This window comes from Lichenostomus cassidix, chromosome 4, assembly GCF_008360975.1.
Source record: "Lichenostomus cassidix isolate B80296 chromosome 4, HeHo_3.0, whole genome shotgun sequence".
In the NCBI taxonomy this organism is placed as follows: Eukaryota; Metazoa; Chordata; class Aves; order Passeriformes; family Meliphagidae; genus Lichenostomus; species Lichenostomus cassidix.
This window is the reverse complement of record NC_139484.1, coordinates 28,519,401-28,540,189: the sequence shown is the minus strand read 5'-3', so window position 1 is coordinate 28,540,189 and position 20,789 is coordinate 28,519,401. Positions and strand designations below refer to the sequence as shown.

General features: G+C 35.6%; 1 protein-coding gene across 6 annotated transcripts in view; it reads right to left on the bottom strand.

Moving 5' to 3' along the window:
• The window catches only part of ARFIP1 (ARF interacting protein 1), a 40,126-nt gene that overhangs the window by 13,190 nt on the left and 6,147 nt on the right, over window positions 1-20,789 (bottom strand). For 4 of the 6 annotated variants that reach the window (XM_085058515.1, XM_085058520.1, XM_085058514.1 and 1 more), the window contains 5 exons: window positions 18,480-18,581; window positions 10,071-10,185; window positions 7,494-7,589; window positions 5,967-6,076; window positions 1,779-2,000 (listed from right to left, as the gene is read on the bottom strand). In XM_085058515.1, coding sequence (XP_084914641.1) covers window positions 1,779-2,000; window positions 5,967-6,076; window positions 7,494-7,589; window positions 10,071-10,185; window positions 18,480-18,581 — 645 coding nt within the window. The remainder of the gene's footprint in view (window positions 1-1,778; window positions 2,001-5,966; window positions 6,077-7,493; window positions 7,590-10,070; window positions 10,186-18,479; window positions 18,582-20,789) is intronic. The other 2 variants (XM_085058516.1, XM_085058519.1) reach the window with 2 other exon arrangements.

Genomic DNA, 20,789 nt, shown 5'->3' with positions numbered 1-20,789 from the left:
CTCCATGCTCACGTCAATTAAAATTGGGATTCATCTGCCTATGTAATTAGAGGCACATGAGCCTGGAACCAGGAGTTATCTTTGTGTCCAAAAGAGAAACAACAACACATTAACATTAAGTAATACCTCACCAGATACCACATTAAAATTTCACGTTGTTGGAATGTATAAAAGAAGTCGTATTACCTTGAGACTAGCATTTTTTAAAATTTTATTTAAGCTTATATACTGTTATCACATTAAACATGAAAGACTAACTGTTCAGAAATTTTACTTTTAGTCCTGCACAAGTTTTAGAGGCAACAATGATATCCAAAGGTAGGCCAGGCTACAGATGATAATACAGTACAGGTTAAACAGAGGGAAAACACAAAGAGGAAAGAGACAAACATCAGGCAAGTCTCCAAGAGGCCAGGGTTAGATAACTTTTATTACAGCAGCAGAAACCTTTATTTGATTTTCATCAGCAGCCCCATTCAATAATCTACACAAGAGATGAATGATGGAAACAAATTCCAAGACCAATACAAGACGTTGAAAGAACCTGGAAGATCAGTATTCCCACTGGAAGTTACAAGCTAATAATGGGAAAAAAACCAAGATTCATTAAATGAGTATGATGCCAGATTCCATCCAAGTTTTGGAAGAAACATCCAGCTTCAGCACATACTTCATAACAATTACTAAGTTCTGCCACAAACCACATGCCCGTATTTGTGTCAAGAATAAACTGATTATTAAAAGCTTCTTTTAGCAGATCATTTAATTTCTTAGCTGCTAGAAGTGCTCTACATTCACAGATTTTCATCTGTCAGACTAATATTAAAAATTCCTTCACGTCAGTGTAGGAGTTTTAAATTTCTTCAGCTAGCTATCACTTAAGGTTTCTCTGTGCAAGCATGAACTCCACCTACTCCCTTAAAACTCAATGGGAAAAGACAACTATGAAAAGACAGATGTTTTTAAAATCACAAAGATAATTTGAGCTGTTTCAGCAGCTATGTCTTAGGGAATCATTAAGCCACTTAATACTGGTTTTCCAAAGGATCAAATTGTTTTAACTTTGCAAATGCAGAACAAACAATGTAGAAGCAAGCCAGCTACTATACTTGGTAAGCAACATCTACCTTGTCTCTCTTTACAGCAGGCAGCTCTACTACTGGCAACAGAAAGTGCCAGTGTTACATAAACTTCTACACCATGGAATCATAACAACCCAGAATCTCAAGATTGCCTCTCTTGCTCAGCAACTCCAGACAACATAAGAATACAGATTAGTCTTATTAGTAGTAAAATTCTGATTTAAAAAGGACTTAGAGATCAAATCTCAGTGCTTAAATATGCTACAGAAAAATAATTTACTCACATTCAATGTGCACAAGTGAAGTAATGTGCCCTAATCTACTTACTCCCAGGCACATTCCCCAAAGACATTTTGTAATTGAAATGACGTAACACTCTAGAATACTTTGATGGCATTTCATTAGAAGCAAAATTAACAGTAAAATGCATCTTCTCTACAAAGCAAAATTTGTCAGTTCTTGAATTCAAGCATCAACTAGAGACTAATATTTAAGAAACAATAAAGAACTAGAGTAATTTCAATAATTTCCTATAGTTTTAAGTGAATTACATAAGCTTTCAACACAACGAGAATTAATATATTATTAACTACAATATTTATAAAAGTAGCTGCTAACTAGTAGATATCCTGCACGAGTCAATTAGGCTTATCTTCATCTCTGCCACCTTATTTTTTAACACTATAGAAGTCTTACATGAAGTTCCAATGATTTCAAACTCAGGTCAGCAAATGCCTCTCCAAGTTGCCTTTGGGTATGTACCATCTGGAAGAGCTGTGTGGACAGTGTCTGTGCCAGTCTCAAGATATTTTCATATTTTTTTTTGTTATCTCTCAATATATCTATCTGAGCTTCTAATTCCAGGTCTACTGTTCTTGAGCCACGACCCAGTTTTTCAGAGATGATCTGACGTGTACACTGCAGAAAAAAAATTAAATTATAAAGAATCAAGTATATTCAAGACAACACAGCATACACCCATTTTCAGCTTCAAGGGACATATCATTACACACAATTCTTTCACAACCACCCCTCCCAATATAAGTTTGCACAACAAACTGCAAAAACAACACAGTCTTTAGAAGTTTATCAGGACTCAGCAAGAACAGCTGGACAAGTCTCAACTCCTACTAAGATGAATATTCAAGTTAGCAAATCAAGAGCATAACTAATTGTTTCTCAAGTAAAAGAACACTTATCTCTTTATAGGTTTGGTGAATCTCATTAAGTTAAAAGAAGCATTTTAGCAAACTACATTTAAGTCAGTTAACAGAAGCATTACTATTCTGCGTAAAAATGTCTAGTTAGTAATCTTTTGGGCTTTGTCTACCAATCATCCAATTCCAGAACATCCATGTTACATTTTCCAAAAATGTTCTTTTTGAGTTTCTTTTTTTAGGGGGCAAGTAAGAAGGTGGCGATTTTCAGTGTGGTTTTTTTAAAGCTGACTAGGACAATGGGAACTCCTACTGAGAAATACGCAAAAGTATTAAAATGTACTTATTATTTACACAGCTATAAAATGGAGATGATTGGCTCAGAAAGACTATTTCTATTCTGTCGTAAGTCAAATTCTTAGCAGATTTGCAGTTCATTAACACACTAAGCAGGAAATGTGCTCTTACAAGGCTGTCGAGACTTTCACCCAGCCTATGGCTGTGACAGAGCAGGCTGCTACCACATTCCACTTATCTGTGACACCTTATCTGCCAGAGATTTGAGCCCAGCTTGGCAGTGAGCCTCCCATGATGTACATTGGGGTTTCCCTTGACTGAGACATAGGAGAAGCCATTTGCAAAGCAGATGTGTAGCAAAGCCATACAATTTCTCTTTGGAAAGCAGAATTATTTACTGCTATAGTAAGCAAGCATTACTTGAAGTTAATCTGTGGTCCCAAGAGGTGAAGGGATAACCAACTTAGACATATGAAAAAATACTGCTAGAAAAAAAAGTTACAAGGAAATTAAGTTAGCAGTCAAGGCCACAACTACTCTGAAAAGACTTAACCTAAGCACAAAGCTGCTATTTTAATTTCTTTTGTGAAATTATGCCCAAGTTTATCTTGTAACATACTCCCCTAATACACTAAAGCACTGGATTCCCCAGGGTTTCCTAATTCAAGGACTGTAGTTTGGTTCAGTCTTTACTCGTGTCCAAAGGAGATGCACATTCAACCTGCTAGAACTATCATGTCCTTTCTAAATATAGTAGATGAACACAGGAAAGACTCAAGAGTGATCAAGGAGAACAAGTTGGTCATGACTCATAAGGTTTAGGTCAGAAGGTACAGCCTATTTGGGCTACTTCATTAGATTCAACTAATTCACAAGAAAAAGCACAGCTAATCTAGGGGACATTTGTCTGTCAAGCATCAGAAATTTGGGAGAGCGTAACAAATCATAACATGGAATACAACTTTACTACCAAAGTCTCCCACAGAAATTGCAAAATACAGCTTAGCAATGAGTGTGCTCAGAGCATAAATAAGCCTTTCATTAGGAACTGTGGAAGTGATGGCCAAATTCTGGCTATTTTCCAAAAGAGCTGACGCACACACACACAAACCCCCACGGAAATGCAAGAGAAAAATCTGAATAATGAAAAGCAAAAATTTTGAAGGCAAGACTAAATTACAAATGGAGGAATTATTTTCAGCCAAGGGGTATTTGCTTCAGAAGTTACAGCAAAAGACCTAAAAAAGCCCAGCAGTGACAAGTGAGCAAAAACCAGTAACTGGAAAGGCTTACATTGCATACTTTGTCCAACTCAGATGTAGCAAGAGATAAAGAAGATGCCCGAATCTATTTTGATTTACTCCAGTTCTAAGTGGACTAGTACAAGCACACAAGTTTTTCTATACTCTCACTAGCAAACAAAGAAAATTCCACACATTAATTCCATCATGCTTTGTTCTGAGAGTATCTATAACAAAAATTGTCAGGAAAAAGACCACGCTACTCTAAAAAAAGTCATCCAATGCAAAGCTTAAGGAAAAAAACTCAGATAAAAAAAAGTTACCAAAATACATTTAAGAAAAATATACTTTAAATTGTGTATGTTAAAGATGAACAGAGCCATTACTGACCATGTCTCAGAAATAAATGTTCTACTAGTAGCCCAGTGTTAGAGAGGTTTGTAAAACAGATTTTCCTTTATTTTCCCCCTCAAAGTTCAAGAAGTTGTATTAAAAAAAAAAAAAAAAGCTTGTTAGAATTGCTGAAAATCAAGAGGAGTCATGACTTTTCTGTGCCTTTTTTTTTTCTTGCTAGACTGAAAACCTTTTTCTCATCCAAAGGGCAAGGCATGGGCAGAAGAAAGAACAGAAAAAGATCTTGTCACTAGACTATGAAAATAAGGGCAATTTCTTTTCACACTAACTCCTGATTACTAGGGAGCATATGACTGGAAAATATGAAGGGGGATGGTAGTTTCAAAGGGATTTAATGATGGAAATGACTTCAGAGCATATCCAATAATTTAGATTTCACAACCCCTGACACAGACTCTATGGCATAGGAACTACTCATGTTAGATTCCTAAAGGACTTCCTAACAGCAAATTGCACCACTAACTCTGCTTGTAGATAAATGTCTGGGATATTGATACCAGGGATTTTAAGTTCAGAGGGATTCAAGTGCTGACCATTGACTCCTGCCCTTCATTTCTGCATCTTCTAACCTATGAACAGTCAGCTATTATGAGATAAGGAAAACACTTCTTCCCATGATCTTCCTGATTGGAACCAAAGCAAGCCAACACATCCACAAATTGAAATAATGTCCTTAACCATATTAAATATGCTTTTTGTACATAGCCTACTACTCAAGTATGTGGCATCTTCAGGTACATTTGCATAATACTCCATCAACTCAAAATGAATTCGTGGGTTCTCTGAAAAATCTTATTCCTCAAAAAAAACAACATTCAAGAAATCAATATGGAATTCCAGAAAAATCATAACTGACATTTCCTTAGGCATAAAAAAAAAAAAGAAAGAAACTTCTGATTCTAACAGAAAGACAGCATAAGCATTTACTAGGGAGAAGAATATCTCCACCCCTGCTTCCCACCCTCACTGAAGAGGATGTCCTTATCTGGCCCTAAAGAACACTGGAAGGATTCAGACTTTCTTTTTCACAGATTCTTTATTTCTTCATGGTTTGATGTAGACCCACGGATGCACCTATCCACAACTCTGTCATTTAAGTTGCAAGCATAACAAAACACAATTTTTCAAAACTCATCTTTGTTTAAAACTTTTGACAGGAATGCATTCCCGAACAATTCTTCCTTACCTTATAGCTTTTCAGTGATAGTCACTTCTAGCAAACTGGTGTGCTTTAAGCACCTTTACATTATTCTTATGCTATTTTTTAAATTTCATCAAATTTCAACGGATCACAAAGTAAAAGCATATAAAACACACACAAACTGAAGCAACAATTACACTAACAAAGAACAATCAGCCAAGACAGAACAAAAACATCAGAATAGCAATTAACAAGTTTTGAACTTTTAGATGGCCCTGAATTTTCATGTCAACTAAAATCTTATTGCATCAGCAATCAACTCAAAAATAGCAAAAATATTTAATTCCAAGCTTTAGTGCTGAAATCTGTACATTCTGAATGATGAAGGGAACATTAGAAATGGAACATTCCTTGCCTTGCTAAATCAGTAATACCTATTAAAGATTTTTCACATAACACCAGGGATTTAAAAAGGCTAACAAAGAATCTTGGAAAGGAAACTAAGCCTTTCCTATACATTCTTGCTTATACTCACTGCAACAACAGCTTACTTTCATACAGCTCTAGTCCTATCTAGTAGCAAACTCACATATAGAATACATACATACACACACACAAATATATGGGTGCATACCTTGTAAGTGTTTAGGCTCCACTTTCTCACCAATTCCAGTTTCTCCATTGCTGGGTTCTTTACTTCATCTGCTAACACAACAGGCCCACTCTTCTGCTGAGCTCTGCCCCCTGTATCAGACACAGAGCAAATCATCAAGGCCTTGGGTCTGGGCTTTTTGTTTGTTAGAGTGTTTTAAGAGATTAATAGCAAGTATGCCAGATTTATGCAATTGCACATACAAAAGCAGAGCAAGGTGACAGTGTGAACTTCAGATGAAAAAGCAGATTTTCCAAAATCAGTTCCAGAAAGAAAGACTTTAAAACTGACATAAAAGGTACATATATCTCACTATTTCATGTAGTAATAGGCTGAATTAAGCATACTGAATGATTAAAACAGCTTTTGAGACATGTTTATTACTAAATCTATGTTTAAAAACTCCAGTAGTTGAACACTTCTTTGTATTTAGTCAATCTAGATGTCTGTTTACAACCTGATGCCCATTAAACAACCATTATTGGAATACTGTTGTCACAAAGTACAGAGTGTTTTAATCTTTTCCAATAGAAATCATTATTTCCAGAAGATGTGTTCAGCCAATATTTAAGTTATTTATTTCGGTTTTCTTAGCTCATTGTATTAGGAATAATTAATTCTACAAACCATGAGTATAAAACCAGCAAGAAGAGATTTAAGGCAACGAATTAAAATACCTAGGGCCAATCACCACACATAAATTGCCATTACTCAGCATTTTCAAGCTAGTATGGAATATCATGTGGATTCCATGTTTTTCAATTTTGCAAAATTCCTAGTGTCCTAATATTAAAAACTGCTAAGTATCGTCACTTTTTAAACAATATTTTTATTTATTCATGTACATATTAATTTTGACTATTCTTACCCCTGATCCCTACTTCTACTTACAGTCACCTTAGTCTTGTCAAGTTATTTATGTAAGCAGGAATTTGGGAAAAAGCCTACACAGATGCCTCAAGATACTCCTTTAGCATCAAGTTCTACTGTGTTCTTCTTTACATCTTCAACATGCTGTGCAAACATTAAGTAATTAACCCTCTCAACATCCTTATGAGGTAACTGAGTTAAGTTTTCTCTTTTTATGCATGAGGAAATAGACTAAGATGTTAAGTAATTTGCCCATAGGCACACAGTGAGTCAAGTGGCAAAGCTGAGTTTGGGTGTTGTGAATTCCTAATGGCTGCCTCCATAGTCTATTGGAATATGTGATCATTTCAGCAAAAAAGGCTTAAAGTTTCAGCTTTAAATAAAATATTTTGGTCAATCCTGTTTTATCTACTGTGTTATTATTAATATTAGTTATAGTTTTAATTTGATAGAGTTAAAGCAGCTTAGAGAGAGGAAAGCAAAGGTTACTTTGTAAACTGCTGAAGACAGAAGTGAGAGCCACCAAAATGCCCCCAAAATTCAATTTCCAACTAATAGTAAATCAAATAATTAGAGATGTGGAGGGGTTAGTACAGTGTCAGCAGAGACAAGGGCATTATCCATTCAGTGCTTTGATACCTGTGGGAATAATTAAATCACAACCTTGTCCAGCCAGTCTGCTAGCGGCTGCACTGCTAGGAGATATAACAGATGATTTGGGTGATGGTGAGGAACCTGAAAAGGGGACATTTAACCATGAAAATCCATCATCTGCCCTTAGAAGTCAATGTGCAGTCTTACTCAGACACGTGCAAAACAAAGAAACATTTGCTTCAGCAACTATAGAAGTATTCACAGAAAAGTTGCTGGGATTTCTGATGGAAATGCTTTTTAAGAGGTGCATCTCTCCATGTGAACTATTCCAAGTTTCCATGATTTAATCTTTTTCTCTAGGTCATGATGCTAATTTTTTTTCTGTAAGAGCAATCAAAATACAACTGAAGGGCTCATCAATAAAGTACTGACCATAAACAAAATAAGCCATTGTTATATACAGCTTCCACAGCTCAAACATCCTTTTTCAGGTTTAGGTAGAATTCACTCTGTAATGTCACTGAACAGTACTTAAAGCATGAAGAAGTGAAGTAAGCTCCAAAATCTCTGCCAATTTCAGATTCACTTTACTAACATCGGCTCTTAAGTCTCTATAAACATGCAGCAATAAGTTATCCTGAAGGTAATACCAGCCACTGGCTTTGAAAGTGTGTAAACTCATTCCCAAAAGAAAGATTTTACAGCACTTGCTTTTTCTCTTAAAAAAACAAACAAAAAAAACCCCAAACCAAAACAAAAAGCAACCAACTTTAAATGACCTGCACTGTGTGTGTTCTCTAAGCTGTTTTAGGATTATGTGTATTACGCTTTTCAGAGCTTTGCCACTCTTTCGTAACAGATAAATCTGAAGTGGCATCCTTATGAAGTTTTCAGAATTTAAAAAACAAGTAAGTTAGCTTTTCCTCTGCAATGATGAGTGACCACCATATTGAGGATGTTTACTGCTTTTGATGAGAAATTCCAATGTACTTCAGAGCTAACAGTATGCTGAGGGGAAAGAAAATCAAACCTATACTTTGAAATTTCAATAAAATTTAGTTATCAGTAACACCAAAAAAATCACTCAAAGTAATTGGATCAACAATCAGCTTTAAAACATTCCACAGAGCACTTCTAACATGGGGTAAATAAAACCAATGATTGGGATCCAACTGCACAGAAAAGATGAGACAAAGACAGCTCGCTTGCTGTGTCCTTCTGTAGCGATACATTGCATAAGAGCTGCAAATGGATTCATCCAAGCACAAAAGTCTGACTGCAAGATCTTGCCTGAATCATTTCAGCAAGCGAGCCAAGACAAGCAGTAAAAAAAATCCTTATCATTTGACAGAGTATTAACACAGCCTTATGCATGCTTCATCATTCAACATCCCCCAAATCCTAAAAGCCTTTCCCCTCCAGTACTGTCTACTTTGCATTCAGAAATGAAGCCCTAATAAGGGCACTCAAACAGAAGACAGAATATTTAGAAATAGGGCAATCATTCAACTTTTGTCCAGGGTTTCATAGGAAGCCCTGGCTTTTACCACCTGTCTCTCTCTGATTTTGTTAGAGTATCTGGAAAAATCAGAAGAAAATATCCTTGAAGAAAAACTGTGATATCTGAAGTGTTCAAAGCTCATAATTTGTGTACAGAAATTTCCACAGAACATTTGCATTTCTAACATATTAGTGTAACTTGAAACATCTTAATGCACTTTTCCCTTACAGGCTAAAACACTTAACAGCTGCAACAGTTATCCTGCTAATAGAACACAAAGAAGCAGGAATGGTGAGCAGTTTGCTATCTGTCCAGTTTTTAGCTACATATTTTGCTAATTTCAAAGACGTAAAGTAACACAGCAGTCTCTTTGTAATATATGTAAAGTGCAGTATGCAAATCAACCGTTTTCCTAAGCAAAGAATTTTACTAAACAGGAAATGAAGCAAAATGTAAATTAAACTTATGACTACAAAGAGACTTATTTTCACAGCTGCACATTTGAGATAATTTCAAATCTTTCAAATTCAGAAATGGTCAAAGGTACGTAATTCATTAAATATCATTTGCCCATACAATATCATGGTATTCTATTGCTTTTGGAAAGGAAATCGTGACATTATTGGCTTATCACTTTGCATTTCTCATTGTTTAATCCCTTAGATTCTCCAAGGCATACATTAATATGACAAGAAGAATCCCAACTTTTAATGTACTCTAGGTAAGTGAAGTGTGTATCAAGAAATAAATAACTCTCCAGTTACGTTTCAAATCAGAACAATAAGCTACAAAATTTAAAGAAAACTTCAACACGATGTAATAGTAAAATTCTTCAGCCTGACACTAGTTCAAGGTGCTCGAGACCTTCCCTTCCTGTAAATGCAGACCAACTTAACACTAAGTAGTTTCCTCTAGTCCCCTGACAGATACTACAAGTGTAGCATATATTCTCTATTTTAACAACCCAGCTACCAGAGAAGATAAACCAGTTGTCACTAATGCAAATCTCAATGTGTACACTTACACCAAACTGTTCAAAGCAAATATAGAACATTGTATTTCTGACCATGTAAAAATATGCCTGAAGAGTTTAAATTGAGAAATACAAAAAAAGCATTTACCTTTACTTGGAAACGATCCTGCCTCAGCAACTCCCTCTTTGGCACTGTCAAAGCCATGACATGTTATTTTGGTTTCAGAAAGTCCAAGTCCAACTGGTAATGAACATTTCAAGTCCTGGAAAATGTATGAATAAAAATGATTAAAAAAAATATTGAAAAAATTATTAAAAAAAAAAAAGTATTGAAGTGACTCAAAAGTATTGTAACGCAGTTCAGCAGCTCTCAGACAAGCAATTCTACCCTTAGCCTGCAAAGTCTTGCAGGTGTCACAGTCTTCTATTGCCATGCACAAATAAAACATAAATGAATGAGAAACACTGTAACTATGGCCTGAGTATTTATTCTAGATTTTTTTGTTATATTGATGACCAAGTAGAATGCCATTTCTTAGAGAAGCAGTTACCAAAAATGTGACCAGAAACATCATGTTATGTGGTCTGAAGCTGGTCCAAGCAACCATATCAGTTTAATAAAGTTTCCAGTTAAAAACTGACAAGGGTGCAGAATTATATGAGATTATTGAGCAGAAAACACCTTACATACCAAAAATATGGAAGCAACTATATTAATGTTGAAGATTAAAAAAAATTACTAAGAAAGTAAAATTCATCGTATCCTTGCTCTTTACAAATAGCACATGAAATCTTTTTAATATTTGACATGGGAGACATGCAGAAAGGCATCACTTCAACAGCTTCCTTTTGAGCACCCATTCTACATCATAAGTGCTCAGAACACAAAGTTGCCACTTACTTTTGTTTGCTTTTGAAACTCTTTCATGTAAAATTGCCTGACATCACCTTGTTTGACTCGAGAGCTAGACTGATTACTACAGTCAACTCTCAAGTAACCAAAGTCTTCAGTGAAACCCAACACAGGCCTAAGAATCCACACACCACAGGCCACATACCATCCTACTGCCCGTTTTTGCTATCTTACCCACTTCTACAGAAAGCTCTGCACAGGTTGCCTGGACTATATTTCTAGCCATCTAAATGAAATTTAAGCCCCTGCTGTTACAGAATTAGACTTAGTGCTTTTTAAAAAGTTCAGGTTTTAAACCAATTAAAAACCATTAATTTATACAAGTAAAAAGTGAGTGAAAAAGTACTATGACTGTGAAAGCAAAAAGGTAAAATACCATTACAAAAATAAAGCATCAAAAAATAAGGAAACTGTCAGCATCTGGAGTCAGGTACTATTTTGCATCCCCTCTGCTTCCATACAAAGGTAAAAAAGTAGAAAACAGTAGAGTACGACTAGTGAAATCTGCAGAGAAGAGCTATACATAGCTCTAAGACGTCAGTGTCCAGACACATGGAGTAACTGTTCGTGATCCATGCAATGCTTCTAATTACAAAGAAAAGACAACCTTTAAAATCTAATCCATGTTGAGCTATTACTGTAGTCGCTCAATCCACAAACCAGAAGCAAGGCAGTGCATAAGAATGATACAGATATTGCCTAGAGGCTCAGATTGTCAAGAAGTAGGTTTGGATCACATCCCCCCAGATTGATTTAGATGTCTTCAGTTTAGGACAAACCACTGGGAAGAAGAAAAAAGGAAGAACTACAAATGTATTAATTCCAGCAAATTAATTTTTCCGTATGAATTCCAGAAAACTTGCTAACATCAAACGCCCAGCATGTTACTGCAGAGTAACCAATTCCTACAGCCATACTTTCACTTCATGAACAGGCTGTTTGATAACAGATCATGCCATATTTGTGTATCTGAAGCATTATAAAAAATAAAAAAAAAGCACAAAAAACAAACAGTAGTCACATGCAGAACCTGATCTCACAAATTAAGCATATCAGAACATTGGACACAGAATGTTTTCAGTCTTCTCAACTGACTTAACACTGGTGCTTCCATTTAAGTACTCGCAGTTGGTGGTACTGGAAAGCCTTTGCTTCAACTTAGTTTAGCTAATAGAGTCCATTTAATTCCAAATGTAACAAGTCACTAAAAGCTGAAAAAGCAGAGAGACTTGAAGAAGGATAACCAGATTGCGGAAAAGATGCATTGATTTCACAAAAAGGACATGGCGTGAATTATTTTGCTCCTGAAGGCACATTGGCATGTTGTGTAGTTTTCAGAAATATCCAAACCTGTAGCCAAACAAATGCAGACAGCTAACCTGCTTAAGCATGTTCGCAATAGGAATCTAAGCAATCATGTGTATTTAAGCTTAAAATGCAGAACATCTGCTTTGTAAAGACAAAAGTTTGTATCTAAACCTAAGCAACTGCACTGCTTCCGTACACTCAATGTAATTCTAATTTGAAGCTAAACACAAGCTGAACAAACTACAGAATTAAATATTTGAAAATACTACAATGCATCCATCTCTCAAATAAAAACTTGATATTTGGATTAGGAAATCTTTTAAGATCTACAATTGTATATTTATACATCAGAGTTTTTACATGAATATATATACATACAGATACGTATACAATCACATTTTTGTTAAAAGAGGTCTACTTTTTTCCCACTGTCAAAAAGTTCAATTTAAAGAAAGGCAAAGTTCAATTCAAACCTATTTTTAAACACCTATAAAGCAGTTCAAGTATATCTTTATGAAGAACGATATTCTTGTGTATTAATGTAAAAAAAAAACCTTTACCATTTGTTGATTTATACATGACCAGACTTGACAAAAAGTCAGTGATTATCAAAACAATACCTTTTTATTGCTTACAAACATACAAGTTATGGTTCAGGGGAGACACACTGCTGCATGTAAACTACAATTTTTCATGTCATTCTTGCAACTGATTTTGCTAACACAAATTCTTGTGTGAATTTTTAATTCACACAAATTCTTGTGTGAATTTTTAATTCACACAAGTGTACATGAATAAAAAAGCCAGCAAAAAATCTGTAATCATACTGACAAAACAATTTATTCCTTCAACAGCTTACAAAGAGGGACAACTTAGAAATACTGCACAAAACTTCACACTTAAGGGAAGGTATGACTGTACTTAATGTTTGAGTGTTAAGAAGGCAACATAAATAGCTTTCTTTTTTGATCCTACTAAATGAAAGTTTGCTGTTACAACATAGGAAGTGAGGACAGATTCTCCTACTACAATATGATGATTATATTTTGACAATGTATTGCTCTTCCAGCAAAGTTTAAGATTTACCCCCTTCTTTGTAAAAGGTAAATTCAAGTCTTTAGAATTGATCAAAATTTATTGATACATTGTAAGCCCATGAATCTATTAAGGGATCACCATCACCAAAAAACAAATAGAAAAATGCTTGATTAATAATTTTCATTTGTATGAGGCTGAAACCATGTTTATGCAATTATCATCTAGCAGAAGTATTTTAACATTGATCACTGAGACTGAGACCCAGACCTAGAGGTATAAAAAACACACAACTCAGAAGATTCCCAAGTTAAAAGGTTTATTACCTACCTCATTCTCAGCCATCTAGCATGCTAAAGGCTCCAAGAAGCAAAAGCATGAAATATAGCTACACAGAACAACTGCACTAGCTTAATTAGGTGTAGTCAAGACAGTTCAAATTTATGTCACAGAACACTGAAGCCACTTTATCCACTTTAGCCATTTGTTAAAATCCCATTTTATTTACTTCAAATCACTATATTAAACTAAACATATTTTAGTCACGTTAGCCTTATTTACACAACTGTATTATCTGATGAACCAGTACAAATTTTTGACATAGCAATCCTGTTGAGACAGTAGACAAGCAAAGAAGTCACTCAGAACGCATGTTCATGAAGGAATGTTGGCTGAATTACAAGACTGTTTCCAAAATGATGCTTCCCAATCATGCTATCCATAACAATTTAAAATGAAGAGGGGAAAGACCATTGTTTCTCCAACAGCAGAAACCAACCTAGCCAAAACTTCATTTATAGAAACTTACTTAACTAAGGAGCAACTAAGGAAACAACACTGTATTAGTTTCTTAGTTATACTACTCCATTATTAGTGTTTCACTAAGCATTAATGTCTGCTTAGTACCAACAGGAGGCTTGACAGATAGTTTTATCTGCCTTTACTACCTTGAATTAAGGTATTCTTAAAACCTCACACCAGTAGCTCATTCAACAGTGGAGCAACTAATATCAGACCAACCATATGCTTATTTTTTAATAGTGCATGACATTTTTAAAAAACTACTCAAGTTGCCTTCAGGAAAAATTTACAACATATCTGATTGTAAAGTTCACAGTTTAAAGTGTGATTACAAGTCTTATGGAACAAAAGGTTACATAGCTAGACATTACATCTACCCAGTATGATACACGGGCTCTGAACTTTAACTTCTTATCAAAATCACGTGCAAGTAGAGCTCCTTGTACACATTCAGCATTTTCTTCTTCTCTTTACTCCTATTACATCACTCAGCTCCTATTTTCCACGAATTAAGCCACTGGATCCTCACATCAGTATAAATTCAACATAAATAAATGGGAGGAGACCTGAAGGCTTTAGTATTTGATGAAGTAGCAAATAACAGACTAACACATTTCTTCTATTTTCCAATACACTATTCTTCACTCAGAAGACACTTTCTACTACATCCATTTTGATTTACATAATGTCATACTACAATCCAGTTTTAAATTAGTTTCCCTTCTACTCTCATCATTAACATGCATACTTTTGGTTTTTCAGACTGCATGAAGAACACTCGACTACTTTGTTTTATCTCCTAAAACCAGTTTTCTAGAACTGACACAGTTCTAGAAATATATTTTAAATCAGTCTACATTAATTAAACTATAATTACCCAAAGTAAAAATCTAACAACGTCAATCAACACAGCAGAACCTAAGAGATGAACTCAGATGTTACAGGCAGAATGTGCGTGACAAGGCTGGCACTTTTTTTCAGAAGGCAAAAGACAAAAGTGAATTGACCTTATCTATTTGTGCAGTCTGGCAATAAAATTACAGAACAAGACAGTGAACACATGCACTCAGATTCATCAGATCCCACACCTTATTTCGTAATTCTAGTAAGATAAATTGAAGACTCACGACACTATGCTAATCATATAATTACAATAGCATGGGAGGAAAACTGGGCTCTAGAAGTCAGGGGAAAGTGAAAGAAAACAAGTGAATAATATAAACCAGCCAGACCTTTTGGTATGTTGGGCTTTCTTATACAAAGAAAAACTTTTGATTAGGAAATGCTGAAGTCTTCTGTTTGATGAATTACCAAACATTAGTGAATGGTTCTATACAACTACTTCTCAAAGCTCAAGTGAGATCCAGCAGAGCTTGGAGAGTCAAAAAGCACTATGTCAAGCTTTTTTGTACTGAAAGAATGTTACATATTTGATCCAATGACGACTGAAGCTACAGCTTTTTTCAGTAAAAGGGTTTCCATCCATCATAAGGGCAGGAAAAAACTTGTCTGAATTCCACGGGCATGTCTTATTAGAGAATTAGAATGCAACAGCAGATTTCTGACTGAGATTTTACAGTTAGGAAAACACTTAAGTTACCTTTTAAATATGTGTTACACCAAGAAAATGCATCAATTAGTGCTATGTCACATTCCCACAAGAATGGAACTAACACACTTCCTTCTGAAATGACATTATGACAATCTATGCTGTCTGATCTTCTGCAAAACTAATGGCATTTTTCTTCAAAGAAGCAGCAATCCTACTTGTTATTTCCAGGTAAATACATTTGCTCTGCACTGCCTCGCAAAATGAAATACTTCTCATGCTTGAATGCATACTAATACTGCATTTGGTGAAACACAAATGTGCATTTTCATGCCTGAGCAGCTTACAGATGAGGTCTGATGGAAGTACTAAACAGAACACAAGTCTAGAGGAAAGTGTACTTTTGTAATTAAAGAATTCTAAAGAAAAGTTTGTACAAATACCTCTTTACTCAAAAACATACAATCAAGGCTGTCCCAAGTCTTTGTGTCAAATCAACTGCAGAAGACCAAAAACTACAGAACAAGTACTATTTTATCCTTTACACCTGAATTATACGGCATCTAGACTAATACTTCCCTAATCATAAAAATAAGGAAGCAGAAAATTAAAATGATCTTGTTCCCCAGCTCCCCAAGAAGGTGCAATCAAAATCAGCATATTGGAGGAGTTTGAGTGCTCTAAACTCTACTGTGGTCACAACACTCTTACTGAGCACTGTGGTAACAGTACAAATTACAGTGGTCATGGTTTCTTGCCCCTTTCTTAAGTGACCTCATAAAAGTCAGTACTTGGCTTCTCATTTCCATAAGCTGGTAGGAAAAAGGACCCCAAAAACTTGGCACAAAAATTTTGTGGTGCAATGCATATAGCTTAAGGTTAAAGCAAAAAATTACCTGGCAAGGAAAAAAAGAGAAAGCGTGGCATTAAGCATTAGAAATAACAAACAAGAAGCAAGATGAATAGAAGCTAAATATTAGAATTTGAGACTAACAGATTAGTAAACAGACCTAGATGTTCATTCCAAGAAGTTTGTTTTCTTTGTTTTGTTTATAAGAAGCCTTGATTATCACATATTCTGAGTTTAGGTCACACATGCAGGTGAGAACCTGCCCAAGACAGTTCAAAAAAATAACTGAAGTGCACTTCTTCATTGATCTCAGAATAGGCACTGCGAAAATAATTACAGCAAGTTCAAATATGCTTATAGAGTACAGGTTTTTCTGCAATTTGACCGAATATTTGACCCACTTTTGTGGAAGTAGAAGTTTCAAAATATAATTGACTCCAAGCCAGAAAAATGATTAGCATACAGGAAAAATCTACTCCAACTTTAAATACAGCCATAGACAGAAACTACCTAAAAATTCCAACTTTACATTTTGACTGAGCAAAGGCTCTTATGCAGTCACCAAGAGTGCAAGTTCCATTTGCTGTACATAAGTGTTGAATGCACTGCACTGCAGAAGCAATCACTGTGTAAGGAAAAGACATCTTAGACAGCAGTCAAGTCACAGCAGCAGCAATGTCATCAAGCTTAAGATTACTAAGTCTATTTCTCTACTTTGAGGTGAACCCAAATTCATTACCACTTCAAGATGCATTTTCCAATGTTATCCCACCATACATATGCAGATCTTCACAGAAATGCAGTTTTAACCTAATTTCATTAAACACTCTGCTAATTTTTACATTATGTCACTGGTAGATCTTAGCTGAATGACAAATCTTAAGAAATATAAAAGCCTTCCCTCATTGCAGTGCTACTCATAAAAAAAACCCCAAAAAACCATGGCCCAAACATTAGAAGCAGAAAAAATGCCCAGTAAAAAGTGCAGTATTTTTCAATATGTTCTAACATGGATGGATTTTCATCTCATGAAGTTTTCTTCTTTTTTTACAGCCATGCTCATTACACATCTACCTGCAAACACAGTTGAATGGTTTTCAGATCTTGTTTTCAGGATGTATTTTGTTTTTTCTTGTTTTAAAATACATATTTATACATGTTTAAGTAGTATTTATATTTATAATTACACATGTTCAGAACCATACTTTTAATATATATATTCAAATGCTTATTTTTCTATCTTATTAATAAAATTGCTGGATGAAAAATCAGCCTTCTCAAAGCTCAGAATCAATAATTAGAAACTTATACACTTGATTACACATTACAGAGTATTCAGTACTTTACACCATTTAACATTCAGAAAAAAAATTTCATCACTAATATACCTTTCACCAAAAAAAGTTATTGCAATGTGCAATCGGTGCTTTGTTTTCTGAGTAAACTTCAACAATTTATTGGCTTTGAAGAAGTTTCTCCATTAAAGCAAAAACCAGAAGACAGAGTTCAGCAAATCCTTGTTTCACCAACATTCAGGATATTTATGTAATTTGTTTTAAAACTTATGTAAGTTCCTCCTCTCTAATTAGCATTTTAGAAAAAGAGGATAATGTATTGAAATTCTGCTGGGTACTTATTTTAAGAATAATTCTGCACTGCAAGTCAGTATGGAACTGTTAAAACTTAAAAGCTTCCCTTAAAATCGAAGCCTCAGCAGCCATCAAATAACCGAGGACACATAACCAGCCTTCCTAGATCCAAAGAAAATCCAATACCAGGAGCCTGACCCCAAATCCCACCCGCTGTGCCACAGCGCCCTCTGCTGGACATCCGAGCACAACAAATCTGACCGCTCCGCTGCCCCGAGCTGAGGGGGAAAAACTCACACTGCTCACCACGAACGTGCCTTTTACACAAAAAAATCATTGCAATATGCAATCACACAACGGCATGTCAACTTTGACAATCATCTGTGAGCTTCAAGGGAGTTTTTTCAGTAAACCTCCAGAAAATGGTGTCAAGTGAAGTCTGCTGTGCATTGCACTGTAACTTCAGCATTTCTGGTAATGGTGCCACGGCAGACAGCAAAGAAAATCCTTACCCTGTTAAAGCTGTGCTCATGAGAATCTTCCAGCTGTCCATTGGTAGTCACAGGAATTTCTGCCGCTGAATTTTTGGGAGATTCTTGAGCCATTGCACTTTCCTGTAAAAGTAAACAGGTTAGCGTTTGTCTTACATTTCCCAAGAGTAACCCATATGAAAATATTAGACGTATGTGTTTCCAGTTGATTTTATTTCAAACTCCAACTGGAAATATTCTGATATACTCAGTCTGTGTACGTGTATTTAATCACATCCTCGAATCACAATAATACTCCAGCACAGCTCAGTCAGAAGTAATTTAAAGTTTCCAGATCTAAGAGAAAAGAAAAATTAAAATTTAACCCATTGGAACTGGGGGAGTAAGACCATAAGCCCATATGAGATATGGGCTCAGACAAATGTTTTACATGCACACTTGAGCCTTAGAGTAGTTCCTGTATCTTGAACTATAATGAGCTTGGCTAAAAAAAAATTGAATTAGCTATTCATAAGCAATAAATACTAGAGAAGAGCAATATGTTTAATCATGTGTTACAAGAAAAGCAATCATTCCAACCTTTAAAATAGTTTCAGTTGCTTCTTATTTTACCATAATATAGTGCCACCTTCTGACTAAACTGTTGGTATGCAATCCTCATGCAGTCAACAGCAGCAAACCTAAAGTGAAACACAGGAGCACCAAAGTACCAATGGAATTCAGGATTCATAGTTTCAAATGCAGCTACACCATGAACAGTAGCAGCAGCTGTGAAACCACTGCTTTCAAGTACGACCTAAGGTATAGCTAGTAGAGAAACTCCCAGAAAAACTGCACATTATTTACAAGCAACTGAGGAGAGAATGGCAGGTTAACACTCTTCAAAATTAGGAGGAACTGAAAATTTCATCCCTTTCAAAAAGCTGCTCCCAACTCTGCAAGACAGCTTCATCAGTCACCTGAAGTGTAAACAGTAGAAAAATCAACACACAACTGAGGCAGTGTTTGTTCACTTACATAAAAGTTGTCTCAATTCCTCAAACCAGCCCGTACACTTACACACCATGCAAGACTGGCAAGACAAGGTATACCATCAAGAAGTACTTGAGAATAGGTACCCTTCTACCTTTAAAGCTCTTAAATCATCAAACTCAACCAGCTCTTTTCAGCCCAAGGGTCAGGAAGAGGCCCAGCTGAGATCAGGCTGAAGTACCATCAGCTTCTCCAGCTACACATGAAGCTTTACAGAGTATCAATATAACACAAAGATTTTACTGGTACTCACTGAGCATCACTTGCATCATTCTTAATTGGAACATCTTCTGTCATACCCCATTGCTAATGTTCTTCCACTTTCCCACATCACCACTTCATTTACATTAGTGAGCCTGATTTCCTTAATTAGTTTTGAGGCCTCTCAAGACTTTTTCTAACTAGTTTGTGTCTGTGGGCTCCAACAAATGTGCTTCTACTGAAGCACACCAAAAGGTCTATGCTTATTTTAAGAGTACTTTTAAAACAGTAATTTGTTTCATTTCATAGAATACAGAATATCTCAAGTTGCAAGGGACCCAATAAGGATAATCAAGTCCAACTCCATGCACCTCACAGAGAGTTGCTATACAACACCACTAGATTAAATGTTCTAGTTACCTACCATATTATATTTTGATTTGGGAAATCTATCCAATAGCTCAAGTTTCCTAAGCTTGCTCTAAATCTCACATGTGCTTAAGCTCTAAGATTGCTAGGAACTACACTTCTACTTGGCAAGGTCAAGTGAGGTATTTTTCAAAAAGCTTGTCCTGTCACAGCTACATGCACAATACAGAAACATTAGCACAGGCCATCACAGCTAGTTTTGTTCTTCTTTCTGCAAATTACCAGAGAACACAGTGCAAGGGGAAAGTCCTCTACTGTCAAGGGGCACTTTGCTAGGGATCACAAACAAAACTGCATCTCTAAAGGCAAAACAAATGCTTGACTTAAGTGCTTTTCAACAAGGATCTCAAATAATTTTGCAAATACTGACACTGATATATTTTTATGCCTTTATTCAGAAATATACATGCTCTGCATATGCATACACCTCTAGTAAATACACATATTAGAAAACAAAAACTCATCAGCTTCTCTGAACAACTAGAAGCAATTCATATATTTTTTAGGCATTCCTACTTGAGTCAGACCTATATATCTAGTTCAGAGAAAGCAAAAAATTACTTGCTAATGTCAGTTCCATTCTATATTTGAACTATAACAACTTCCCATTGTTGAAAGGAGGACAGTTCACCACTCTACTCTTCCAGTGCCTACTGTGAGCCACTCAGT